We start from the raw sequence: 27,991 nt of genomic DNA on the forward strand, positions 1-27,991 counted from the left end.
AAATCAATCAGCATTCTGAAACTGGAACTCGTGGTGTGGGTAGCTCCTGCCAATGATGCAGCTGAGATGTTGCCACGGTGAGCACGCTAGGGGCTGACCGCGAGAGTCAATCCGCTTCTGTTAATTGAACATGAATCTTGAACATGTAAATGATTGAAAGCATGTCACTATAACACACCATCCAGCACCCTCTCCCCGTATTCTTGTGAGATTTTTGTGCCTTCTAAAAGGAAACACTTCAGAATACTACAACTTCTCCAACTGATATGATCATATATTTTGTTCATACCCTTAAATACAACCCATAAACCCCCCCCCCCCATCTCCTCCCTACAAGCAGCTAGACAGAAATCTGGCACGTGAGCATTTCAACATCACAGCACATGTCCTTCTCAAGTGCTTTCTTAACGAGACCACAACATCCTCCTAGCAATGGAAATGTGTCACTTTCTGGTTGGGTTTAGCCAAAACTTTACTTGGCCAGGTTGATTAGAGTTAGAAATAAGAACTACTCGGTGTGGGTTATAAAATGATCATGGTTAGTACGACCTTAACTGTCACCATCATTGATGCCATTTTTACAGTTCACATGCAGTTGCTCTCGAGACCGCTAGAAGTCACATATTCTACAAATATATATAAAGACTTTTTTTACCCTCATGAGCAAATGTCCCATTTGGTTGTAAGACGGTCTCCGAGAGTGACGCGTGCTTGTTTTCTAAGGATGTTGCATTTTCATGATAAAGGCTGAGCGGTTGGCAAGCTAGAAGGCAGACAAGCCACGTTCACACCGCACTGGAGTCCTGAAAACTTCTAGAGATGTTCCAGAGCAGTGACATCTGAGAGAGCAAATGTCCTCAACATTCACTTTGGACTTTACACAGAGAGCTTCCTTTCAGCCCCCTCATAAAATCTATGGAACATCAGTGTGTAAGACAATGTAGGAACGTGTCAGCAAATATTCCAGTGCATGTGCTGCCACTTTGCAAATGAGTGCGTGTGTGCTCTGGAGTCAGTTTGTCCTTTGTGCTCAACTGCTATTATCAACATGTGAAAGGACGATTGATCACAATTTCACTCTCTTCACAGAATAAAGGATACACAGTTGAAGTTTTGAACTCAGCTTTATTTAAGCGATTTGGTTGCATAGGCATCCAATTTATACATATACAACCTTTGACAAACATCATCCAAACAGTTAAGTTCAGTTGTAAATTAGTCACATGGTTTTCATATACAGCTAAGATCTTTTTCTGAGTGTGTACTGGCCGACTTCTTTACAGAATAACATTAACCAAACTTCTGAATGACTTCTTTTCCCCAGTGCTTGCACTTTGCTTGCGTCCATCTCAAGATAATTGTTTATATTGTGTATTAGTTACTACATATTGGCTTAGTGTTTGTCATACATGTTATCAAGTTGACAGAGACTCTCTGCACCTGCTGTAGCTGCCTTCTGCTACTGGTGTAGAGGCATTTACAAGCATAGCCACAGCAAATTTAACAAAGTTTTGTGATAATAATGTATTGTAGAGAGAACAACACGATGTCTACAGCCAGTTCTGTATCACATGCTGCCTTCTTCGCACTCTAGACATCAGTACCACACACCCCCCTCCTCGCATTTCTAGCCAGAATTTCTTGCCAGAGATATTACTCTGCAGCAACACAGACTCTGGATTTCAGACCATCACTAAAAGCCCCGAGGAGAAAATTCAAGAATATCTGTTTGAAACTCCACAATTAGTTTACACAGTTATCAGTCTTTTAACATTTTTTAAGAAATTTCTGTCCAATAAAGAAGACACATTTTCATGCAAATCCCTGAATTTGCTTCACTCAGACTTTTAGGAAGTGTGTGTTCCTCTCACTAATTACATTCAGATTTCTTCAGCCTCCAATCTATCTCCATTGCTGTGCCAAAAATGGCTTCTGTGGTGAGATTTAACATGTTGTTGAATATGGATGCCCAATGCACCAGTCAGAATAACTTGAACTAAATGCAACTGGGTAACTCTAAATCATCAGTACTAGTTATGTGGTTAATTCCAGGGTCAGATAAACAGTGTGGCTTATACTGTGGTGAATTAGCTTGCAGTAAGCTGTTTTAGCAACTGCAGTCATAGCTAGCCATTGCTCAACAACACCAGAAGTTTACACCTGGCTGTGTTGGCATCTACGTTGGAAAGATGGAGAAAGCCAAAAAGAGCCTGACAATCATGCTGAGGAGAAACAGAAGCTATTACCACGGTGCATTATTCCATCGCTGCCCTGTGGTTGCTTCGATGGGCCTCAGCGTTCACAAAAACATCACAGCCATTAAGTACTCCTGCTCTCTTCTGGCAAGCCACTGTCATTTCCAAGACGGGAACATTTGCTCAGCCGTGCTCTCTTATTCTCTCCCCCTCTTATTCTATTCAGATTCTGTCATTTTGGAAACAACATTTGCTCAGTCACTCTCTATCACCCCTCCAACAACCACCTCGTCTCTTTCCCTCTCCGCTCTTCCACCTTCTGTCCTCCACTCATTTTTTTCTCACCTTCTCCTCCCTATTCCACTTACTGTCCCGCACAGGCATGATAACATGCAGCACTCTAAATCCTAGTGGTGTGAAGACTTTGCACAGCCTTTCCTGTCTTTTTCTATTCATGTCATGCACCCTGTATATAGGTCTAGTGGTGAATTACAGTACATTTCATCGCCTCAGCTAAAAAGAAATATCACAACCATGCTTAGAATAGTACCACCAAAACATGCAGCATCATTTCTCATAGCTGGTGTTAACATGCTGCCAAAATATAAATCCCTAAACTGATACTATAGGGGCAAAAAAGGAAGGGTCAGTAGACTCAGTCACATTATACATCGCTCCCCTGACCATCTTTGCAATACAAGCAGAACACATGTCGTTTAAATCATTTCAACAAGGAGCTACATTCACTCCAGCTTTTTAGTGATGTGGAAAGCCATAAAATCGTCTCCTGAAAAATTTGTGCTTCACTGTATTGTAACGTGGGTGGGTTTTTACGCTTGGCCGCACGGTGGCAACCTGCGCTGCGCCGCCGCAACACCAGATCCAAACGTTACCTCTCGAAGAACCCGGGACTCGTCCTCATCATCCGACTCACACCGGCAGCCGGGCTCTCCTCCACGGCAGGCTCCCACCATGCTCCTGTGACTACGTGCAAGTTTCTCCCATCCGCTGCTCTCCGAGCATCTGAACTTGTTGTCAGGGTTGCTGTCAAACTGAACTGCCGACCTTGACTGTGCGCCGTGGAGAGGAACTTTACGGGGGGTTGCGCTTCGTTCGGCGCTCCTCTCCAGTAAGGAAGGATTCGAAGGAAAGTCGGTTGTTTGCTTTTGGGCAAACTGTAGCCACTCAGACGGCGGCGGGGAGGCTGAAGTTTAAAGTGCAAGGAGAAGAAGAGGGAAACTGCACCTCAAAGACGCAAGACATGTAAATGGAAAAAAGTGTGACACCTATATTTTCTTCTTACAGGTGTAGCGAGAGCCTGGCTGTATTTGGACTTAACCTGGATGTAGCTGAGTTAATCAAAGAGAGCAACGCACGCAGCTTCGGTACTCAAGGGTAAATATTATCCCGTCCTACGGGGTTGGTGGATGTAGAGCAAATTAGAACTATCAAGCAAACATAGACTGTCTGACCGAATTTCTCCGGTCGCCACAGGCTACAGCAGCAGCTCGGTTTTGCGCTCTCAGCTCGGTGCGCTCTGCCAGACTCGAGTGGACTCAGGCTGTCATTCAAAGAGACCCACACTCAGCAGACGGACAGCAGTAGAGGCACACCGGTACTCAGGCACCGCTGTATGACTCAAGCTCATCGGGCACTTGTTGTCCAGTCTTCACGGTTAAGAACAATGTTCGAGGACAACTGGAACGGATCGATGTGGTGCGCCACATGGATTTTATTTTTCTCCTTACTCATCCGCTCCGCACAAGCTCAAGGTAAGAGAGGCACCGTGCCGATTAGTCACCGCGCAGGCCCATTGATATCTGTGTAGTTCCGCTCTTTTGGTGCACATAAGTGGAAGCTTTTCTGCTTTTTGGAGGCATTGAAACTAGGATATGCTCACTACTCTTTTTCTGATTAAGTTCCACACGAACACACGCAGCTCCCCCTCAACATTTCCTATAGACCTTTTCCACATCCGTGCCCCTCATTGCCTGGACTTCTCATATATCCAAACTTCATTAAGGTCGGGGTCATGTTCGTCAGAAGTCCTGTGGGATAAGTTTTAGTTTATTAGAAGACCCCATGTGTCCTTTGCACTCTACCAGCATGTTCTTCCCAGAACAGATGTAATGAGCGCCTCGAATGACACGTGTCATTAGAGGCCAAGCTGTTAAAATGTTAAGCTGATTAATAGTACTAATGAATTAATCAGCCCCTCTCTCCCGGAATCTAAACTTTGCGCGCCAAACAAGCGCGCAAAAAACAAACAGATCGACATTGATATGCGGCGATTAACGCTGCCACATGCACGCACACTGATACATGTTGGAAATTAATTGGTTTTCGGAGAATTACGCAGCCTGAGCGGAACACAGGGGAGCGAACAGCCAAGTGTGGCAGTTTTACAGGGAATCGGTGACAGCGTCGGATTTTGTTTTTGTTTTTGTTTTATTTTTCATAAGTGGTTGCCTGAGCAGGAGAAGGACTGATATTCTCAGCGCAATAATCCCACAAGATCCCTGTGGAGACTGGGAATACAGAGAAAGAGAGTGTGCTGTAACCTCAGGCATTCTTCCTTTTATTTTTATGCAACTGTCACATCCCTGCAAGGCGTACTTCTCTGATTTTCTTCTTTTTTTTGCGTATGAGGTTATAACTAATTACAGTTTGTTTTTGCAAGAGAAAGCTTTCTTGTTCTGGGAAATGCATGCCTGTTGAAGTCCTATTTGAATAAGACACTGTATTTATTTAACTTTGCAAATGTTTTTCTTTTTTTTTTTTACCAGACCAGAACCTTAGGCTCCTTAATGTTCCTCCATGGGGTCTCCTGCCAAGCGTAGCTTGATTGCTGCTAAATTCACAAGTCATTCAGGCATTCTCAGAGTATATTTGCAAAAACATTCCATACACTTTTTTTGGAGGCACAGGGCTTATTTTGGGTGACATAGACACTGATGACATGACGGATAAAAATGCCTTTTCTCTGCTTTCTTTTACTGCACAATATCCACTCTGGTTGTTGGGATTCAGGTATTGTTGCCACTGTGAGGGAGTATTACGTCTCAAGATAGACTCTAAGCCCTTAGTGGGGCTCACTCAATAATACCATGTAGAAAAGATGAAGAAAAAAAAAAGACCGGGAAGATATCCATCATTCATGAGGCCATATCCTGGTGCCTGACATTTACAGGAGATTGATAACCAGCGACTCCCAGGGATTAAGAGTCCTGACATTATTGTTTCCTCTTACTCTATAACTGTATCTCTACATGCTGCCTCGATCTGATTTTGAAGGCTTGGCCCAAGTCTTCTGCTCCCTCTCCTCTGAATGATTATTTAACCAAGTGAGGTAAATAAGAACACATCATGTTCAGCAGTGACTTGGGCAGAAGGCTTTGCCTGTGCTTTTTTTGGATGTACACGGATGCATAAAGCCACATACATGATGTGACTGTGCACGTTAGGGATGAAGTGCTGCCAATCTCTCTGCCTCTCTTTCTGCTGAGTACGTCCGGCCACAGCCTTCAGATTCCATTACGCATTTGCTCCTGGGTCAGAAAATGTAGGATTTAATTGGACTCTCTTCAGACCATGCAGCTCGTTGAAAGTGACCCCAGTGTGGGCTGCTCTCTTTCCAACAGATGATTAAAGAACATGATGAGGCGACTAGCATGCCTCTGGATGGACATATCAGCTACTGCTTGCCACATTTTAATGACCAGTCTTCTGAAACAGCTTTTTAACGACGGCAGAACAGCCTTCATCAGACCATAGTCTTGCTTTAGGGCTTGTTGAGCTGAGAGCAATGATCTCCGAATCCTTTACCTTATTATCTATCATCATTGTGCGCTGCAGGAAAAAGAAACAAGTCTCGGCGTTGATAAGTGTGCTTCAGTTCTTGTCTGATGTCTAAAAAAAATTTACATTTGAGTTGTCAGTATTTTTGATGATCATTCCTGGAAGGGTGAAGCATTTCAAACAAACACCCATAAACACTTAAACTTCATGACTGGTGGCTGACACATGAGAACACCCCTTTGCTTTTCCTTAAATCGTTCAGCCTCCAAACTCACCCTGGATGTTTTGTTTAAAGTGACAGTTATAAGAGCTGTCTGGTGTGTTCCCTGTGTTCATTTACTTAGGTCATGCCGAGAGAATTCTGGGCTCACCTGCTTTTTTTTGTCATTTATGGCAAATTTATTTCACTGCTCAGAGAAGCAGGGGGGGGCACTGTTGAAATGTCATGTTTGACATAAATACTTCTGCATTGCCTCTTGATCAGGCTAACTGGCTACCACTTGACTTTAGAAGTTTTGTGGGGAAGGCTGATTTCTCTAAAAGGCGTGGCACTACTATTAACAACCATAAGTACGGTTTGAACGGAGTGTTTTAGTTTTCCTGGGGCATTGGAATCAGGTAATTCATGCTGTCAAGAAAATGCCGAGCATGTTCACATGGGTCATCTCTTTATTTTTTGTATTAAAAATGCACCTTGATGCAAAAAAAGAAGTGAGGGATGTCATCTTAATTTTAAACACATCAGGAGATTGGTTGGAAAAAGTAAGCCCTTGAACAAAAGGCATTCACTTTTGGAGAACCTCTTGACTTCTTTAGAATAATGTAAAAATTGGATGCATTCTTATCACAAGCTAGAAAATAGGGTGCCTAATCTTATACACACAGCAGATGTATTCAATGAGCCAGTCAGTGGCTTTCAGATGGCAACGTTGAAGCTGCAGTTGCACGTGGCAATATTAAATTGTTGTCTCCTCCAATGCGTCATCATTGCATGTTTCTCTTTTTGCGTGCAATTAGGAAGCTACAATCTCCAAATTATCACTCAGGGGTAGCACTCGGACAGCAGATGTCTGAAGAGTTGTATTAAGATGAAGGAATGCTTTGAATAACAAAAATATTGATGATTTTTCTATTAACCCTCAGAGCCACTTTTGGTCTTTAATATGAATGGATTTGGACAAAGCTTAAGTGAGGAAATGAAGATGAAGAACCTATTGAGACTGGAGTGCGAGTGATTTGTGGAGACAGAGGGGTTGAGAGAATGTCTCCAGACTACAAATGTCCTGATTTGTCACTCATCTTAATTGACAGACTGGGGATCTGTGTTTCCTTGTAGCAGCTGTGCTCTGTGAAATTATTTTCAAAAGGGAGAAAACAGGAAAAAAAAAATGAATGGGACTGTCCTAGATCCTTGCAGCCAGCACTTTAACAAAAGGTCACAACATATTGTTTTTAGTATTCAGGGCTGGCAGGAAAACTCATGGTCAAAGTCCAGTGATAGATTTATCAGAGGGTTGTCTGGAGTTTCACTGTGCTACGTTCAATAAAACAAAACTTCCCACCCAAGGTCTCTTGTAGCAACCAAGTCCAAGAGAGGGGTGTAACTGAAAGACCTCTTTTTTTTCTCTCTGTAAAGTAATTCCAGAGCTTTTTGGACTGAGACTGTTTTCATTGATCTCAGTATCCAATAAAAACCAGTGTAACAGGTTGAGTGTTATTAAATTTCCAGACATTTTCAGAGAAAATTAAAGAGTGTAACAAGAGCATTCTAATTACTTACTTCTTGCATCACCTAACAGAAATACAATGAAACCCAAGTCACAGTCTTCATAGTAAGGATAAAAGTCCTAAGCAAACTCACAGTTGTAGGTTCTCTTTAGTTTGGCTCTTGGCTGGGAAAAAGAACAGTGTTTAAGCCAGAGTGAACATTTGTTCGAAAGAATTATTCACTATGTAGAACTGACTTGACTGACTGACTGAGCATGAACTGTCACTTGACAAGAGCATCATTATGTGACAGAGAAGTAAAAGAGATGGAAGAGGAGGAGGGTGGTGACAGTTTGACAGATCCTCAGTGACATTCTTATCACGATACAAAAATATACATGTGCATGACCTGAGACATTCCTTATGTCTGGCCTTTAATCACGCTGTTAGGGTCAGTTCTCTTTTGGTTTAGTTCTGGCCAGAGGCAAAGCCTCAGGAGGAAAAAGAAGGAATCTGAATCCCCCTTTAATAAACTTCTCACCAACTGAAAGATCTAAACCTAGCTTATTACTTTTCACACTCTCTCACAGACGTCATGCTGTGCAGGCATATTAGAGTATTTTCATCATCAACTTCTGTGTCTTGTTAGTAAAGATGTACCAATCAGCAATAAGATTATGGGCAACCCACCAAATCTTGAGTAAGTCTTTTTAATGATGCCAGAAGAGCTCTAACCGGGGAATGGTGAAAAACCTAAGAAGGAGTCCCGTAGTATCTGGTACCAGGACGTTGGCAATAGTTCCTTTGGCCTCTTTGGGATGTGTGGTGGGATCTTTTTTTGATTGGATGTGGTGCCAACATCACAAAGCCCTCCATGGCAAAACACTGGACTGTGTCAAACATGTACATATCTTGATGGGACTAAGATTTTCTGCTGTCTGAGAGTTTGTGAGTCAATTATGATTATTTACAATTCAATCTTATGGTCACTAGAATGCAGAAGAGGAAAAACAATATAGGCCAAAGCACTCCTCAATCTACTTTCCTTAACTACAAAGTTCTGTTGTATAGGCATGTTTAAGACAAGGTGCCATTTAAGTGTGGGCCAATTCCCATTTACATGATTCCCACACAGATATTTGGATCGTTCCCAGACTGGTATCACAGGAATTTGGAGGCTGGGTGAACAACTTAGACTCTGCATTGTGTTCTTTGAACAGGTTTTCCTAGCGGGGCGCTGTATTGTAACAAGATGAGCAGTGTAATTCACTTTACCTGTCAGTAGTCTTAATCTTGGGGCTCATCAATGTAAGTTGTATTATTTTCCTTACCGCTCCTTACAGGTAACTGCACACGTGCATCACTGTGCATGTGCCGCGTCCTCCTCTTCATTATTGATTGGAATGTATGTGACAAGACACCTATCATTGCGTCTGAAGAGCTTCAGCCGCTTCTGTCTGGGCCTGCTGTGCTCACATCTTCTCTGAGTGAAGATGCTCCCTTTAGTGCAGCAGAGTAAATGTGTAAGATGAGAAGGGAGGGGGGTATGAGACGTGTGAATATGTGTCAAGTGTGTTTGTCTTGAGCTCAGCTAAATTTAATCTATGCAGCAACATTCTGCAAAAACCTTGTCAGATTTTATTGGATTTTGTGATGCCAGCTGAGATTATCAAATTTAGATCATTCTCCATATTTAAGATAACTAAAAGGCTTCTTATTAGAATGCATTTATATTTCCTACTCTGCTACCTGAATGCTATAGGCAAGGCAAGGCAAGGCAATTTTATTTATAGAGCACAATTCATACACAGGGCAATTCAAAGTGCTTTACAGCTACATAAAATCACAAGAAGGCAATTAAACCATTAAAAAGGAATAAAAAAAATAAAAGAAAGAAATTTAAAACCCATTAAAATAATCATTAATTAATTAAAAAGTGAAGAGTGCAGATAAAATACTTTCAGGTGTCATATGCACAGCTAAATAGAACTGTTTTCAGCCTGGATTTAAACATTGTCAGAGTTGAGGCCTGTCTCACATCTTCTGGAAGACTGTTCCAGATGTTAGGAGCATAAAACTGAAACGCAGCCTCACCTTGTTTAGTCCTGACTCTGGGCACCAGCAGGAGACCCCTCCCTGAGGTTCTCAGAGCCCGAGTTGGTTCATATGGCTCTAACATGTCAGAGATGTACTTTGGCGCTTGACCGTGAAGAGACTTGTACACAAGCAGAGCTGTTTTAAAGTCTATTCTCTGAGCGACAGGAAGCCAGTGCAGAGACCTGAGCACTGGACTAATATGGTCGTATTTCCTGGTTCTAGTCAGGACTCGAGCAGCAGCGTTCTGGATGTACTGCAGCTGTCTTACAGCCCGTTTAGAGAGCCCAGTGAGCAGGCCGTTACAGTAGTCTAACCTGCTGGAGACAAACGCATGGATTAGTCTTTCTAAGTCTGGTTTAGACACTATTCCTTTGATTCTGGCAATGTTTTTTAGATGGTAAAAAGCTGCTGATGTTACAGATTTAATGTGGCTGTTAAAGTTCAGGTCTGAGTCCAATATTACCCCGAGATTTCTAACTTGATAGTTAGGTTTTAGAGAGAGAGTCTCAAGGTGACTGATAACACTTTCTCTTTGTTTCTGTGGGCCACAGACAATGATTTCAGTTTTGTCTGAGTTTAGCTGGAGACAATTGTTTTGCATCCACACACTGATCTGTTCGATGCAGCGACACAATGTATCTACAGGCCCGTGTTCTCCTGCCGTCAGTGACACGTAGATCTGAGTGTCATCTGCATAATTGTGGTAGGACACATTATAGCTGCGTATTAGCTGGCCTAGTGGAAGCATGTACAGATTGAACAATACGGGTCCCAGGATTGACCCCTGGGGAACCCCACAGATCATAGCCATTTGGTCTGAGACACAGTTACCAATTTCAACAAAATATTTCCTGTCCTCCATATAGGACTTGAACCAGTTTAAAGCACGACCAGAGATTCCCACCCAGTCTTCTAACCTCTGTAATAAGATCGCATGGTCAACTGTGTCAAAGGCAGCACTCAGGTCCAGCAGAACTAAGACTGTGACTCTACTTGCATCTGTGTTCAGGCGGATGTCATTTGTCACCTTGATCAGAGCTGTCTCAGTGCTGTGGTGGGGCCTAAAGCCTGATTGGAAAGTATCAAAAGCATTGTTAGACAGGAGAAAGTCACTAAGCTGTTGGTATACAACTTTTTCTAGGACTTTGCCTAAGAATGGCAGGTTTGATATGGGCCGGTAGTTGTTCAGTACTGTGGCATCAAGATTGCTCTTCTTTAGAAGAGGCTTAATGACAGCAGTTTTTAAGGCCTTTGGAAATGTTCCAGTCTGGAGTGAGATGTTGACTAGATGAGCAAGTTGTGGTAACAAACTGCTCAGCACAGACTTTAGGAATCTAGTGGGCAACTCATCAAGGCAGCACGTTGATGAACTCAGACTGCAGATGGTCTCTTCGACTGTTTTGTCAGTAACAGGTGTGAAATGTGTCAGCTCTAGGTGTCTAGCTGGCTGCAGAGTAGTTATTTGTGTTGTGGAAATTATTGCATTTTTAATGCCTTGAACTTTGTCATTAAAGAATATTGCAAACTCATTACACTTAGATGTAGAAATGAATTCTAAAGGCAGTGAAACTGGAGGGTTTGTTAATCTGTTTACTGTAGCAAACAGGACACGAGAGTTGTTACTGCAGTTTTTGATGATTTCAGAAAATCATCGGTCAACCACACACAATGATCTCTTAATAAGTAGATGGCCTGACTCTCATACACAGTATGAGAAGAAAGCAGACTAATTTTGCTCTTGCATTAGAGATGCCAGCCTTCTCATTGTTATCTGGTAAGATGTTGTTAATAGATGTAGGTATATAATGTTGCATTACTCAGGAACATAAATATTGTAATATTTCCTTGTTGTGGTGTCTCCCGTTTTTGATAACTATGACAAAAAATGTCACGAAACAACAGTGTCTTTTATGGCATCTAACCTTTCAAGTACATGGTTCTGTTGCTGTACTAATTGTTTTGTATTTTGTGTTCCACTGGAACTTGATGCAACATCGCTACATAACCCCCACTAACCACCAATCAATGTCAAGCTGATTTCAATCCGAGCGCTCGCTGTGGGCATATGTGGGACATCAACACCATGGCTATACCCTGCCTATAACAGCATGCCATGTACTTTGTGTTTAGTGCTTTGGCAGGTTGATTATACACTTGTAGGTATGACTAGACCCACACAAATCAGAATAAAAAAAAACAAAAAAACATCAACACTTTCATGATATACACAGCATAAATGTGTTCAAAACATAACTTTTAACTCAGATTAAACCTACTGTTTTAGGATATGCAGGATTTTGGGAAGGAACTTCGGATTGTATCATAAAAAAAAGAAATCAATCTAAAATCCCATTGTGTCTAGTAGTTTAATGCAACAAGCAAAGATGAGGTCAGTCTAACTTGGAGCGAGATGACATGTTAATGGTGCCACCAGCACCGTCTGGCTCCTCAGAGGGTGCTGCAAGGTAACAATGGTTAGGCATAATAGATAGCATTTCACATCTTTCTGTGCAGTAAGTGCATTTGCTTCCAAATTCACTCATTGCCATGCCAGCCACTTTTCATTTTTCTCACTCAACTCATGGTACATTTTGTGAACTTTGATCCTACAATTTTAGCCAGTCCTGCTCTCTGAAATGCTGGTTACATAACATCAAAATGACAGTGATTGGAAAGGAACACATTTGAAATTTCTCCTTTTTTGAAGTGCTAGACAGCCACGGTAGTATGACCAGAAAAATAACTGCTGTTCTGATGAATTTGCCTGCTGCCTGGAACACAGCACAAAGGAGACTGGTTAGTGTTTGCCAGAGCTGTCCTATTTGTCTTTGCATGGTTATTAATTTGGACTCTGCGGCTGGGAAAATAAGGTCACCCGTGCCGGCTGGGAATTGTCACTGTACACTGAGACAGACAAGGGGCAGTGCTGCTGAATGACCAGAAAGACTGAAAATAATTTGGAGTTACTGTCAATCCAAAAACAGAGGATTCATTTGTCTCCCTTTGGACTTTGGTAGTGAAAGCTGATTTCATTGTTCAGCCATATATCCTAATTGGGGCTCTGACTACACTGGAGTGCACTGGTATTGTTGATTATTTTTTTTTCCCCTCAGACATAGACTTAAACATCCCCTTTCATCATTGTGATTCACCAGGGCAAGCTGGATTACCTGCTCAGAAATTATTGGGCCACTTGTGGCTTGTGTTTTTGAGTGCATCTTGTTTTGTCTTTAAGGTCTTTCTTTTATGTAGGTTGTTTAAAGAATGCATTTCTGAATACTAAGCTTGAGTGTTTGTGTACCTTTATATACTGGTGTTAGTATTTATCCTTTGATGTTTGTAAGGAGAAACTTACATTTTAATTGTGCCTGCCTGTTTTTTCCATAAAAGAACACGACAGTGTTTTTGTGAACATTCAGCTCCTTAAGATCCACTCTGTTTAAATTGCAACAATGAAGCTGAGTCATGAACAAGGGCTTTGCACTGGGAAAGGATTGAGGGATTTACAGTGGAGCTCTCCATCTCTGATATTTAGCATTTTTGTGTTTAAACGGTGTAATGGCGAGGCAAGCCAAGCCACAGTTCTGCACCCTTAGCTCACAAATCGTGGCTTTCAGAGGCCCTCTGAGCTTTTCACACTCCACATCAGTAGGGTAGGGATAACAAAGCATGTTATGATGAGGATCGGCAGGTTTTCCAGTTCATGATAGTTAACCAAGTATGTCATTAGCCATTGCAAGTTATATTGTAAAAATGCCAATTCAGACCTTCCCCCCTAGCACTTTCTCAGAGTGCCTCGTAATCACCATGATCCTGTACTGCACATGTTGTTCACATTGGCTCCCAAAAAAACCTCAACGTAACAGTAATTGTGGACTTTAACTTTTCCAGTTTAGGCCTCAGACCAGTAATCAGTCTTAACTAACCACCGTTTGCTCACAATTTCTCTGCAGTGCTTTAAGAACAAAATGTCCTGGGGACATGGAAAGGGTGTGGTGAACTGAGATCATGAAGGTACATCAAATTGAAAATTCCCAGAGCCCTACATTTTGTGACGAAGAGATTGGGGCTAAACTGCCCCACTTTTCTGCATAGTTTGGTCCTACTGGCATAATTCCATCTTGAAGGAGCGGGGTGACAAGCAGATCAATTTAATGGCGTAGATGGGAATGGTAGAGGGCCTGATCGATTCTGACAATCACACCATCTTTAACAGACATCTCATCAAAGGCCCATTCCCTTTTTCGCCATCCCATTACCCATCTATGCAGCACTTGGATCTGCTGCCTATTTACCCATCCCATGCAGGAATAATGGGGCCTTCACCCCCAGTTGGATTAATCAGCCATAACCATATGCTACCGTGTGCAATTATGCTGCAATTTTGACCAAGGGAAACAGCTGTTGCCATTTGAAAGGGTGGAATAAGATTGTAATTGCCTTAACTTTGATTTGTAGAGTGCTTTGATTTGATGAGAGAACACATTTTTATGCTTTACATAATAATAACACTGAATGAAGAGAACTATTAGAACATAAGACTTTCTCCGCTTCCAGCTTCCAGATGCATTTGGTGGATAACCTTGCTGTTATGAGCTATTACTCACACATTACAGAACGAATGAGTGTGTTTATTCATTTGGGTTTGAAATTGCTTTCTATTTTCGGAGGCTATGTTTTAGAGTCAATCGTTTAACCAAGATTTGAATATGTTTATGCCTCTTGGCGCCTTCCCATTTTGATACTGGAGGTTTTTTAATCCCCTCAGTTGCATCAAAAGTGATCTGATCACTGCTGAAATCCTTTACAAATAGGCATCAATACTTTCATCTGGTAGCCCTCTTGTTTACAGACACTAATCTGTCAGCATTTGATGGTAAAATCTACCAAAATGCTCAAAGCACTAGTTTTGTCATTAACTTGTAACAGTGACAGTGTAAGGAAGGCACTGAATAGAAATCCATAGGAGGAGATTCTGTAAAACCACATAGGGTACTTATTTTATCTTTAATGGAAATCAGTATATGTATATATATATATAAAACATTTGTAGACTATTCTGAGAAACTTGTCCATTTGTTGCACGGATGTAGGTCTACAAACAGACTTGTAAAACGTTTTTTTTGGATTAAACATTGAAAAGAAAAATGTGAGGAACAGGATATAAAGCACAAGATTACCAAGAAAGCTGAGCATTTGGTAATATCTAGAATTTAATGTACTGTCCTCTCAATTGAGCTGTAGATAAAGGGGATGCTGTGAAACCCATGCACATATTTAGAAGTATTGAAATGACTCAGTTAAAAGAAGCATCTTATCCATACAATAGAGGTAGGTCCAATTGGAGGAATACGAATTGGGTCTTTAATTTGGAAAAGTCACCAAACTTTTTAAGTAGTTTTATTCAGATGTGAATTTTCCTATACTGAAATTTCTTTAACCCTTTGGTTGCTCGCTGATCTTGCGAGTTGGTTTTTGTTTATGCTTAGTTTGTTTGTGTTCTTGAGTTGTTGGTTTGTTTTCAAGTTTTTCTCCGTTCTGTATTCAAGTCTTTAGTTTGCTTTCTAAGCTCCTTTCAAGTTTAGTCTTTGTTAGTTTTAATTTGGGTCTTGTCTTAGTTGTGCTTCGAGTTCCATCTTCTCGCTGTTAGCTTTCCTCAGTTCCCTCCTGTCTGGTTATTAGCTCTACTGCCTGCACCTGTCTTCATTTTCCTCAACTGTTCTCATTCACCAATAACTGTCCTCTGTATTAAAGCTCCCTGGGTTGCCTTGGTCCTTGTCAGTTCCTCGGCATGACAACCAACTGCTCCATTTCATGATTCATGTTCTTGTCTAGTTCTGGTCAGTGTTCTCTCGTCTGTTTTTTTTTCTTCATAGTTTTATTTTGTATGTATTTCTGGCTCGGCTGCACTTTTTGTTACTGTTTTGGTTTAAAATAAATCTAATTTGGTTCGCCGTCAACCTTCTGTCATTGTTGCTGGTCTTCATCCGGGTCTTTCATCTACATTCTCCCACAAATCGTTACAGTGATCTTGTCAGAATTCTACTTTTTTTATTCTGTGAGACTTTTTATCTGAGGTGCACACATGACTGACCGATCTCTGAAGTGATGTGCTAATTATTATGTGTAATTATTCTTGTTGGAGATAAATGTATTCACATTTGAATTTCCAAGTTCTTCAAGGTGAACGTGTCACTAGCCTCACATGTTTGCAAACTTTAAATTCATTTTGTCTTTCATCTGTGATTCTGAAAGGTGTAAGAACATTTCCCGCTTTGAGAAAAAGGCATATTTTTGCAGCATTTCATTGCACTTTATACTTCAGCAATTACCCACGTGTAGATTAGTTTAACATCTAGATAATCATTTGCCCGAGTACATCAAACAGCTCTCTGTAATTTGAAAACATCTCTTGTAGCTGCATGAACTACAAAGGACGCAATATGATATCTGTGCCAGGAGGTTTTTTTTAGTGTCAGAGGAATGCAAATTGGAGGTCAAAAACTCTAGTGTTGTTATCATTTGTTTAACCATGTGAGAACCTACACCTACATATGCGTTCTCTTCAAATCCCAGTGATTTTACAGGGTTCACAATATAACTAGAATATGTCGGCTTTAGAAGATGAAGAAGAGCATAGATAGAAAGATGATGATTATAGTATGAATATGCAGCATCAAGGGCAATAATGGATATAATATAGGCATCAGAGTTCAAAATACTAAATACTATAAGGGGAGCTCTGTATGTCACCTGATTTCTTGAACTTTTCATACGACTGAAATATACTGGATTTCTTTTCGAAACTTTTGATGAAGGGATGTTTTAAAATGTACGGTCCCCTCTCTCAGGCACTAGATGATTAGTTCCAGTCTACAATAAGCACAAGAATGAACTTCGAACTTATTCAACCTACTGGTGCAAACATGAAAATGTGGTGATTAAATGTCCTTCTAATATATCAGCTGTAGAGAGCCAGTCTTTCTTCCTCCTTTAACGATACAATAAATGACTTCTCCTTGACCCTCGTTTAAATCTGTGCTTCAATGCATGAAGCATTCTTCTTATTTCCTTTTTCGTGTGTCCTTGTTTGATGCTCAAGAGCCAATCTCGAGAGATTTAAGGCACGGTTCTCTCAACAGAAAGAAGATGTGTTACATCTCTGAAAAAAGCTGCTGGTATTTGAGCACTGATCATGGACGCCTATGATATTGCTTTTGAAGAGTCCCTTTTCACTCCTGCCAAGCCTCATGTAAACACCAAGCACTGTTCAAATATCTTTTTTTTTTTTGGTCAGGATATTTACTTCAAACATGTCATCTTATGTGAGGAGAGCGACACACAGAGATGGAGTTAGGCAAGGAGTAAAAGGAAGAAGGTGATAGCAGCATCACCAATTAACTGGAGGATAATCAAAGGCTGTGTGTAAAACTTTTGTGTGTCTGCGTCTGACATTTTCATCCTGTGCAGACTGATGTGCCTCCCTAGCCAGCTGCTCATCTATCAACACGTCCTGCTCTTTGCCCTTGTTCCTGCTTTGGTTCTTAGGATTTGATAGGACCTGCCAAAGTAGATGCTTATTTTTATATAAGACTCTAAAAGATGGAAGAGCCTTTTTTGCTCGTAGATTGAGAAATATTTTCATAGCTGTTTTTTACACTTTATACTTGAGCTGTTACCCACATGTGAGTTAGTTGGATTAACATCTTGATTATCATCTGCATGGATGCACTTAACGCATGACCAAATCACTTATCTCTCTTAGCAGTTCACTTAATGGGAATAACCCGATGATAATGAAAGGTGACGGCATGAGATGGAAGGCCGGACGCTGGGCTTTGACCCGCAGCATTACTGTGCTTGACTTCAGCTCAAGGACACTTATACAGTAGGTAGCCAAGCTCGCACCTTGCATATACTCATGGGCGCAACACCCGCTCACACAAATATGCATACGCTCACATTTGAATCACTCTCTTAGAGCGAAGCAGTACAAGGAAGAAGTGCTCCATCCATCTTGATTTGTCAATAGCTACAGTTTTAATTACACCTGAGTGCTGTCAGCCTGCCAAGCTGGGCGGGGAGTATTGATTCACTCCAACTAATTGATTAATTGCTGTGTTCAGGGGGCGCAGTTTTCCCTGTGATTCTATCTCTTATTTTGCCATTCTCTTGATTTTCCCCTTCAGTTTATTGCATTTACAGAGTGTCGTGCGGAGTAAGTAAGGTGGTTATAAAGAAGACCCGCCATATTTTACACTAGTGAGAGTGGCATATTAAGGAGAAGCAGGACCGTTGTTGCTCTCCAACAATAGATGACGCCTGAGTATAGGGCAGGCATTGCACTACATCACTTCAGCCATTATGTGACAGTTAAAGGGGGCAAGAGACTTAGAGGTACAGCTGCCAGGGACCATTTATCCAAAAACTAAATATGTGTGGCTGTTTTTCACAGTGCTCAGCCATCTTGCGAAATGGGCTTCCATATTGATATTGCCATGTTAGAAGACGATACACACCGCTGATCAAAGAAAAGTGGACGCATAAGTGTATTGACTATTTCTCTAAATCTTCCTTCCTTCCTGGCAGAAGTGTCTAAACCTCTCATAAAATGACAGAACTCTGGAGCTGCTGTGTATCACAGTCAACCAGACCATCCACCTCTGCTGCTCGAGTTTATGCCAAGCCGGGGGGCCACTTACAATAAAACGTATTTTTCGTCTTCAGTACCCATAAAAGAGTAGAAATTAGTTTGTAAAAAACATTTAATGGCATTTGCAACCAGGGAAAATTTCTGATTTTGAAAGTTGTGGGAAGTTAAACCCTCCAGTTAACTTAGTGACTACTGTGTTGCACATGTGGTCATATTTTAAATTCCAGCACAGTCTTTCAAATATTTACACTCAGTGTGTGGGCTATATTTAAACAAAAGATTTGGTGAGTGTTCTGAGAGTTTTTTGTGTACTTATGCTGGGTAGCGGTGGGGGACTTTACAGCAGAAATGATGAGTAATGGAAAGACTGAGAAGGACTGGAAACACCAGATAGTTATTTAATCGTGTATCATCCTGAGTTTAGGTTGTACGACACCTCCATAGATGACACACAGTCATAAAGAAATATGGTTTCTTTAAAAAAAAAAAAAAACAAACACACAGACACTAGAACTTCCATGGAATTACTTAGATTTCATTTTCTTGGCATAAGCCTCATTGGTAGGCCCCCCACTAGTTGTTGCTTTGGTTTGCAGGTTTAGTCCCTGCTTGAAATGCCAGCATGAGTTGCTGAAAGAAAATCTTTGAGAGGAGTGTGCCAAACTGTTCAAACAAGTGTGTTCAAACTTTGAATGATGTAGTTCAGAATTGAGCAGAGTTGCATGCATCACACCGCAGACATGAATACAAACATCTCACAGAAAGGAATTTGAACTTAAGAATTCCAAGTTTAAGTCTCAAGTTGGATAAGTAGGGGGAAAAAAAATAATACGGAAATGGAGAAGCATTTTTGTTTCCAACCTATTTCCCCATTTCTTTATAAATAGAAGAACAGTTTGCAGCTTAAAGCTGCGGTCGGCAACTTTTTTTTAGTCATATTAGCTTGAACTGTCATGGGATTCTGGAAGTAGAATATTAAATAGGCTGTTTAGAAAAAATAACGAAATCTGTAGCTCCCTCTGAAGCCTGTAATCATGCTTGCAAAAACCGAGCGCTCCCGGCTGTTTTTAACCAATCACGTTAGGGTGGAGGAATCCTACCTGTCAATCACAGCTTGTGCACACGCTGCTGAGCGAGAGTCTGCCCCAGCTTGTGTGCGCTCACACTGGTGTGAACTCACGTGCACAACCTCGTCCACAGAAGGGGATGGATTTGGGGGGCGATTCGGAGCTTGTTAGAGGTTGGGGGAGGGACCTGAAAGTTGAATCAGTTCGAATTTTCCGACTTTAGACTCGCAATTTTGAAAACCTGCCGACTGCAGCTTTAATTCACAGCTCTCCAAATATGTTCATGACTTTGGAAAAGGCATTTGCTTTAATGCATACCCAGCTTTTTTAACTCTAAATAGGTCCTACGTTTTGGAAAATTATCATGTTGCATAGAGTAAGACTTTAGTCTACTGAGTAGACAAAAAAACTCAGAATAAAGTGAAAAAAAAAATTGAATTAGGATAAATTTGCTACAGTCTGCCTTCTTTTAAGTAACCAGAGCTGGCCATCAGGCAGTTTGACATTGGTTTGACTTCTCAGACCAGGAGGCAACCTCCATTTTTAATTGTCAAACAGTTGTTCGTGGTGGTTGAAACAGGCACATGGCCAATCCCCGCACCACCGTGTGGGAGAGGGTGGGTCAGAGTGAACTTGAAGTTGTTGAAAGGTTTACGGTTGCATTGGGGATATACTGTGTTTAATTAAGGCTGGACGACACCATGGGAACTTTAATATGTTAATTTCTAAAACTAATTTCAGTTCTAAAACTTATGGTATTATCTGTCCAACATCTCAAGCTGCACTAACAGGAGCAGAGGTGGTGCCTTTTTTTTGTTCATTTCCTTTTTAAACAGGAATGTTGGCACTTTCCTGTGCAGCACACTGTTGTAACACCGCAGCATTAATGGAATGTTGTGCATTGGTTTTGTGGTAATTGGACTTCAAGCTACTGGCAAACACTTGGCAACATAGTATCACACGTAGTTAGAATATTGCATTTAATTTAAAAGTTTAACTACCATTGATAAAACATTTAGATATTTGTACACGGACGGAAAACGATTGATTCATTGATTATTTAGACATTCACAGGCAGTACATTTAGCAGTATTAGATCACGTAAAAATACTCCCAAGTAACTGAAGAGCTTTTGTGATAATTGCCTGCCAGATGATAGTTTGAGCTCATGTGTTTGGGGAGTGACTGACTCGAGGCAAGCTGCAGGGGACTGTTGATGTTCCAGGAAGGATAAGAATATCAGGCAAATGTGATGCATTCCCAGTCCTTTTTTGCCTTACAATAAAGATTTGCAGTCAGATGGACACCGGAGGAGCTTTTCATGCTGATGGCAACAATGAGGGGAACATGAACAATTCCTTCCTCCTTCCAGAACAACTCAACCCACACACAGATTTTCACACACACGCATAAATGAAATATTAATGCTTTATAATATTACTATACCAAATATTTCTATCTCTAAATTATTTTTGTGAGCTTTAAACTAACTTAGACATTTTGGAAATAGTTTTTTCTTTTTTTTCAAATACAGAAAGGAGAATTCATGAGCTGGGCAGGGAATTAGGTTTGTTACATAAATGTCTTGCATAGAAGAGGAGTTGTTGTCACGTCCATGGGGTTTTCCCCATGTTTTTAGTTTTATGTTTTATCATGTTTTAGGTTGTTTATGTCTTGGTTTTTGAGTTCATGTTTTGTTTTAGTTTTGCCATTGTTTTTCCCCTCACTTCCCATGCCAGGTCATTAGTTTCACTCACGTCACCTGTTTTCATTGTCCCCAGCTGCACTCATTCACCAATCACTCCCAGTTTAGTATTTAGTTCCCAGGCTCCCCTGTCATTTTGTGAAATCCTTTTTCTCATTTTCACCTCATGCCACGTTTAAGATAAGTGCTTCTTTTTTCATGCCATGTCAAGTCTTTTATCTTTTTTTTTGGTCATAGTTACAGTCATGTTTTTGTCCCCACAGTTTAGTTTTGTCTTCTGGCTCTGCCGTGCCTTTTGTTAACGTTTTGTTTGTGAATAAACTCAGTTTTTGCCTTACACCTCTGGAGTCCACATCTGTGTCCTGCCACTCCCTTTCTGACAGTTGTTTTCTTAACTAACGTTCATATTTTTATATCATATATTCAATTAAACTGATAAATTCACTCTCTCTTCATATAAAAGCGACTGCAAGCTCAGACATTATCCCTCTTATAAATGAAAGGTCAATCTCATGATTAGGAAAACACCCTCGGTCAGTTCAGGAGACTCAGGAGTTTGGCTGCCAAAGTGAAGAAACTTGTTGTGGCTAATGATATCCTATGAAAACTACAGATAAATTATGCTGTACAGCTTACAGTACTGAGTCGTTATTTACTTATTTATTGTAGCTATAAGGGCTGAAGATTTAAGTCAAATCTATGTAGTTCAATATTTTTGGAAAAACACTTATTTTCATTATGGCTGAGATTTCCATGAGAAGATTATTACCACTCCTGTGCATGTCTTTAACATATGAAACTAGAGTCAGGAGACTGGATGAATCCGTTTCCCTTATTTCTAGTCTGTGCTTTCAAGTAAGCTGATCGCCTTCTTATTCCTAACCATCAAAAGAAGATGTTTTCACTTAGACTTTTTTTGTGGTCAAAGTTGGAATGCTCTTTCCATGACAGTTTCCCGAAAAGGTGTTAGACTACACTTCCATAAAGGATCCTTTTCATGTCAGCGGGAGAAAAAAGGAGAAAAGCCAAGTCTACGAAAACAGTACAAAAGATAATGTTTTGTTACAGTTTGACAAAATTCTGTGAAGACTATATTTCAGCCTTTGGTCAGCTCAAATAGTCTGTCAGAGCATATTTCCAGAGTTGTCTCTTAGCTGGTGTTTGATGAGAAATGACTCCAGTAGCTGGGCTCATTAATCCTTCACGTCTATACATACAAACATATGTTTAGGTTCCAATTTGCTTACGTGCTGAATAAGAAGATACATCATGTCAATAAACTGAATTTGGACTAGAGTGCATTTTGTTTAACTTGTGACGGAACTTGGAAAGCTTTGGATTAACCCGCTTTACTCAGTTCCTTGACTTTTGGAGGTGATCTCGATATTTCAGTGTTATACTGATGGAAATGTTTTGTTCTCCCTATGCTTTTCTGCTCCATTTTAAACATTGCTGCTCGTAAACACATTGGTCAGACTAAGGAAAGTGGATTAAAACCATTTTTAAACCCAAACTTAATACGATCTGCTGAGTTTAATTCAGCTTCCTCATTGTGTATTCAGAGGGCAGCGTGCAGATTTAGATTCAGTGCCCTGACTCCTCACAACTGTCATTCCTCGGCTTTTGCAGCTGGTGCCTTGCCCCTCAGGTTCAGACACACATTGACTTTAATTTTTTTGACCCATAATCCCTTGCCCCGATCCCCTAAATTAGGTCTGTGCCCACAGTCCTTTACGAGCAGCGAAGTCAGATGTGCTTGCGAGACTGGAATACAAGATCACTCCAAAGGGCCTATTGGTTCTCTGTGATGATGAACCAGCTGACAAACACAAACAAGCCTTTGATCTTCTACTAACAGAGCTCTTATGGGATTCCTCTTTTCTCTCTCTGATTGATGGGCATTTTTTTTCCTGTTATCTCTGAGAGAGGAGGTTGTGAAATTTGATTGTCAGCCCTGATCAGAAACTACCTCTCTCAGTCTGTTATGAGAGGAGGCATTTATGGTGGAGTCGCAGGTCTAATGCTGGCAGCTATCAGCTGGACTGACAGACCAGGCAGACGTGCTGTATTTGTCTCTGGCTGCTCTGAAGTTGAGTCTGTCGGACCTCAGCGGCGTCTCCTGCCAAATCCAGCCCTGTTGTTCAGTCAGAGTTTGAGGGGCAGCTGTGAGTCTGGTGAACTGTCAGTTGTCCATTGCCTCCTCTGCAGGTACAGCCAGGCGAGAAGAATAGATAATTTTTTTCTTTCATTTTTCCCCTTAAGATTCCCCTCTCAATCTCATTCCTCCTTTTCTTTTTTTTTAATGGTTGGCAACATCTCCTTTCTGCCGTTCTCAGTGCCTTTCCCTTTTTTCTTTTTGCTCTGCTCAGCTTCTTTCTATGCTGCAAGCTTTGAGGGATGAAGAGGGAAAGAGAGAAGATCAAAGAGAGCCCACACACTCTGCCCTGCAATATCATTAGGCTATCTCTGATGATATTATCTGAGTTTCTGTTTATAATTTTTGTCTCTGTTTGTGTTTTTTATCGTCGCTTATTATAGCGATCTTTGTTCCCGTCTTTCTCTTGCATGTTTGCATGCATTTGCATGTACATGTTGCCAATATGTGCCCTGCTCTTCTCTGGCATCTGGCCCAGTACTTCTGTTGAGCTGCCCCGCCACCAGCCCTTCCATATTGAGCAAGACATCAAGCCCCCCTTGGTGAGTTGCAGGAGGGATATGCCCCATGTTTGATGTCACTTCTGTTTTGCTGTGATCTTTCCTCTCGGAAACCTGACAGTATAGTTAAACACCAAGGCGCATACAGTGGAGAAACACTGAGGGAATGAAAGAGAGAAAAAAAAACATCCAAAACCTGCGGGGGCAAAGGTCTCAAATCTCAAACCACCTGCTGAATCACAACTCATTTTTGCAACCTTGTCTGCACAAATACAACAAGGATGGTGCTGATGGAGCTTTTAATCATCATGGAGATCTCTCTGCAGATGATTCGAAACAATGTTTAAATATATGTTATTGTTTCTCCAGTTATCAGTCATTGTTTAACATATTTCATTTCATATTAAATTGTTAATTACAGTTAAATATGATTCTTCTCATGAAGAAATTCAGAGTTATTGTGATTGGCTCACCAATAACTGTGGAAAACTGTAATTTATCACAGGTCAGTGTTTTCACCCATTTTGTCTGTGAAAGTGAAGTGGGCCAACAACCAACCAACACCTGTCATCATCAGTTTGTTCAGGAAGTCCCAGTTTTGTTGTGCCAATGCTCACTGAAGCTGCAGTGGTGTGTCATATTGAGCTTTGCTTTGTTTATTCAGTTGCGTTGACAGCACTGGGTGAAAACCTCACAGTCCGAACGCATTAAATCCTGGTTCACCTCTGAAAGATTACCACACTCCCAACCTGTTCTGCTGTGTTTGGGATTAAAACATTTGAGATCCATGTCACTCTTCTGTCAGGAGCAAGCTGCTACTTTGATCACACGAGTCAGGCGCCTGTCAGTTTGCAGAGCAAGGTGTCTCTGACGGTGGAAGGATTTTATGCATACACACTGATGGTTTCCCCGCTAATACAGGTTATGTTTTATTTAGCTTCATGTTATATGAGCAAAGCTCTGATAGCATGAGTGCAGGGGTTTGAGGAAAACAGACGATACATTTCTCCATATTGAGACATGAATTTCAAATTTGCTCTCGCTACAGATGCCGTTTTGAGACTTCGTGGGAAATGAAAGGCTCTGTTGGTCAGCAGTTTCAGACGATGTAACCCTGTGAACTTCATGGCATGTGAAATGTGTGATGGTAACGCTCACAGAACTTATCACGACATGCACCACCTTTCTATCCCTGATCCCAACTTTCTTTATGCCCAGCATCTTCCAGCATCATGCTGCGTCCTTTCATCCACCCACACACCGCAGAATGTGTTGCTCGTAGGTTGTGGAGGGTAAGTAGGAAAAATGAGCATTGAGATAACTGAGAAGAATCCATAAAAGGCAAACAAACAGGAGTCAGTGGGGCCATTAGTTCATACCTGAATGTTTTGAGTTTCTATTGGAGGTCCATTTTACTGCAAACTCAGGGTCCCTGCTGTGTGTTATCTTGCCTTTCGATTCTTCATACATTGTCTGTCTGGTGCTCATTTGGCCTCCAGTGGACCAGGACTGAGTAAAAGCTCATGTGAGTTGTACGCGGTCTCTCCTGTTGTTGTGTGCTTTTTCATGCAACGATGCAAGTGCCGTTGACGCTCACTGTATGAGGAGGTGCGAGTGAGCGTGTAAGATGGAGAGATTGAAGGATTGAGAGAGACAGGAGGAAGAGGGAGGGGGCAGAGAGACGGAGTCTGCAGAGTTACTGAATCCATAAAGGATGAAAAGGGCCCTGGCAGGAGTCTTAAGGGGCTAATAAAATAAAGTTCTTTCAGATTAGTTAGCTAATAGAGCTGTAACAAAGTGTTGCGTCTTAACACTGAGGGGAGCAGGGCCTCCTGTGTTCTTGCTGTGATGTAGGTGGAGTGATGAGGCAGGAGCGGGTGGGTGGTTGGGGGACAGTGAGGCGGTAGGCACACGGGAGCACCTGCTGTGAAGCAGCCCTGTGGGTCTGGTTATTTAGTCAGGGATGAGCAAGAAGACAAGAAGGGGAGAGGGAGCCTACCTTGCATAAAATTACTCTCCCAGCAGCTTTAGGACTTACTGGATGAAATCCATGCACCGATTAGCTGGGAGCTACATGTGTTTTTCTTTTTTTCTGCAAGGTTAAGAAAATTTGTGATTTCTGTAAGGTAAATGACGCATGGTTTCTGCTTTGCACTCTTAGGGTTCATGTTTTCTGGCTGGCAAACGAGAGTACAAGTAAGAGTTGAAAAGGCTATTATGGAGTACATCGAAAAAGTCTAATTGAACTGTAAAGAAGTGTTGTTTTTTAATGAGAGTCTTCTCTCACTCAGACAGCATCATTTTGTATCATCAGAATCGAGTATGTCTGAATGGAACTGGACAAAATTAGACTGAATTGAAATTGGACTTTCTCTGTAAAAAACTACTTTTGTTGTGAATCGGCACATTAGAGATAAACTCAACTGCATTGGTGTGTCATCACAAATCAGCACAGATGGTAACCTTTACTGTCTTTTTTGACATAACAGATAAACATTTATTCACCTACTCCAGTAGTTTTGGCTCCTAAACCTATCCAAGCAGTTGTGATGCCTAACCCTCAACAAAGAGCTGATGAAACAGTGAGTAAACAGCAAGTTAAAGAAAACAAGTATCTGAAAGAAATGCACCAAAGTGCTTCTATCGAAATTTACTGGAGACTCATAGGCCTCTCAGTGAAAGAGCCAGTTTTAAGTGGCTGCATTTGTATAAACAAAACAACCATATATGAGTCATCTGTGAACACATGCATTGACTGCAGAAAAATAGAGCACTTCAGATTTAACAAACAGGAGCAGCTGTCCTTCAGGAAAAACTACAGATCACACTGACAAAAGAGTGGCTGAGATTTGCCAGATGTCTGTGACATTGTTTAAAGTTTACACTGAGGTATTTAAAGTCTATAAATTGAGGAAAAAAATGGGAAATACGTGTTAATATGGCTTGATAAACATGACCTAACCTTTTAGGCAGTTTTAAACTATATTTAAGTCCTCATCTTCTTTTACCTGGAATTGTCACTGTATGTCAGGTGATGAAAGGTTGGACAGTACATGCAACATGTGCATTCCTTAAAATGTAACTGGACTGATTCAGCTGTTAGGATTTAATAGTATATTTCCATTATGTGCTTTCAGTGTGAGGGCCTATTTGTGCTGAAGAATAAGACTGTAGCTCTCAGTGGGTGATATCCTCTGTAACAGCAGGAGGGAAAATAACAGTTTATGCCGGCCTTGCTTTTGAGACTTGAGAGAATAATAGAGTATGTGGAGAGAAAAACAGAGAGGAACATGAAGTTCTCTCCAGAGACTGAAGTAAGTAGAAAGAACTGAATGGAGAGTATCTTGTCTCTAATAACGGAGAGTGAGGAGCTTCCTTAGTGCTGTCATTATCACAGGAATAGTTAATGAGAGGCCTCTCAAGAGTGGAGACTGATTGAGTGCGTCATCTTCTTTCTATTCTCACGCCCAGCACCCTTCGTCTCATCCGACTCTTTTCTTTGTCACATCTCATTCTCTGTAGATCTCCTCTGTTAGAGAAATTGCCATTCCTTTGTGATGTCTGTAATGAACATGTTTTCCCCCCTATTTGAAGGGTGGTAGTCATCTAATAAAAAAAAAAAAAGATGGTTTATGTGCTCAGCGGTGGGCTTGTCCATCGTGTGGTCTTTTTCATTGTAGTGAACATACACCATAATGTGTCTGCATGCACTGAATTGTACATTGTTGTATTTATTTGGTAATTTGTGAGGATGTGAATCCGAAAGTCTTCTGGATCCTAAACTTTGTGGGCTATTTTGACAGAGAGTGGTGGAGGTGCTGTCTTCCACTTGTAGAGACCGCACTCAATCAAATAGATAATGCAATTAAATCTTTCTATATTGCAGTTGAGCTTGGCACAATTAAAATCAATCACTTGGGCATAAGGTACAGCATGAAAATTTTAACGTCTTCCAGGTCCATCCTCAATTTCATTTTCCAAATTTGTCCAGATGAATTAAAATTGTTCCAAAATAATTCAGGTCTTCATTACACTGGTAAACATGCCTTGCCATAATTACCAGTCCCTGGTCTTCAAAGAGGGGCAGGAACCCGAGAGGCTCTAAAACTCTGAG

The 27,991-nt window shown here is 41.1% G+C and overlaps 1 protein-coding gene across 4 annotated transcripts in view; it reads left to right on the forward strand.

The window, feature by feature from the left end:
• The first annotated feature begins 3,067 nt into the window (after positions 1-3,067).
• The window catches only part of sdk2b (sidekick cell adhesion molecule 2b), a 294,592-nt gene continuing 269,668 nt past the window's right edge, over positions 3,068-27,991 (forward strand). For 2 of the 4 annotated variants that reach the window (XM_075457447.1, XM_075457449.1), the window contains exons 1-2: positions 3,068-3,590; positions 3,690-3,967. In XM_075457447.1, the coding sequence (XP_075313562.1) occupies positions 3,463-3,590; positions 3,690-3,967 (406 nt within the window). In that variant the 5' untranslated portion in view covers positions 3,068-3,462. The remainder of the gene's footprint in view (positions 3,591-3,689; positions 3,968-27,991) is intronic. The other 2 variants (XM_075457446.1, XM_075457448.1) reach the window with 1 other exon arrangement.

The sequence above is a fragment of the Odontesthes bonariensis genome, chromosome 23 (genome assembly GCF_027942865.1).
Source record: "Odontesthes bonariensis isolate fOdoBon6 chromosome 23, fOdoBon6.hap1, whole genome shotgun sequence".
NCBI classification, from domain to species: Eukaryota; Metazoa; Chordata; class Actinopteri; order Atheriniformes; family Atherinopsidae; genus Odontesthes; species Odontesthes bonariensis.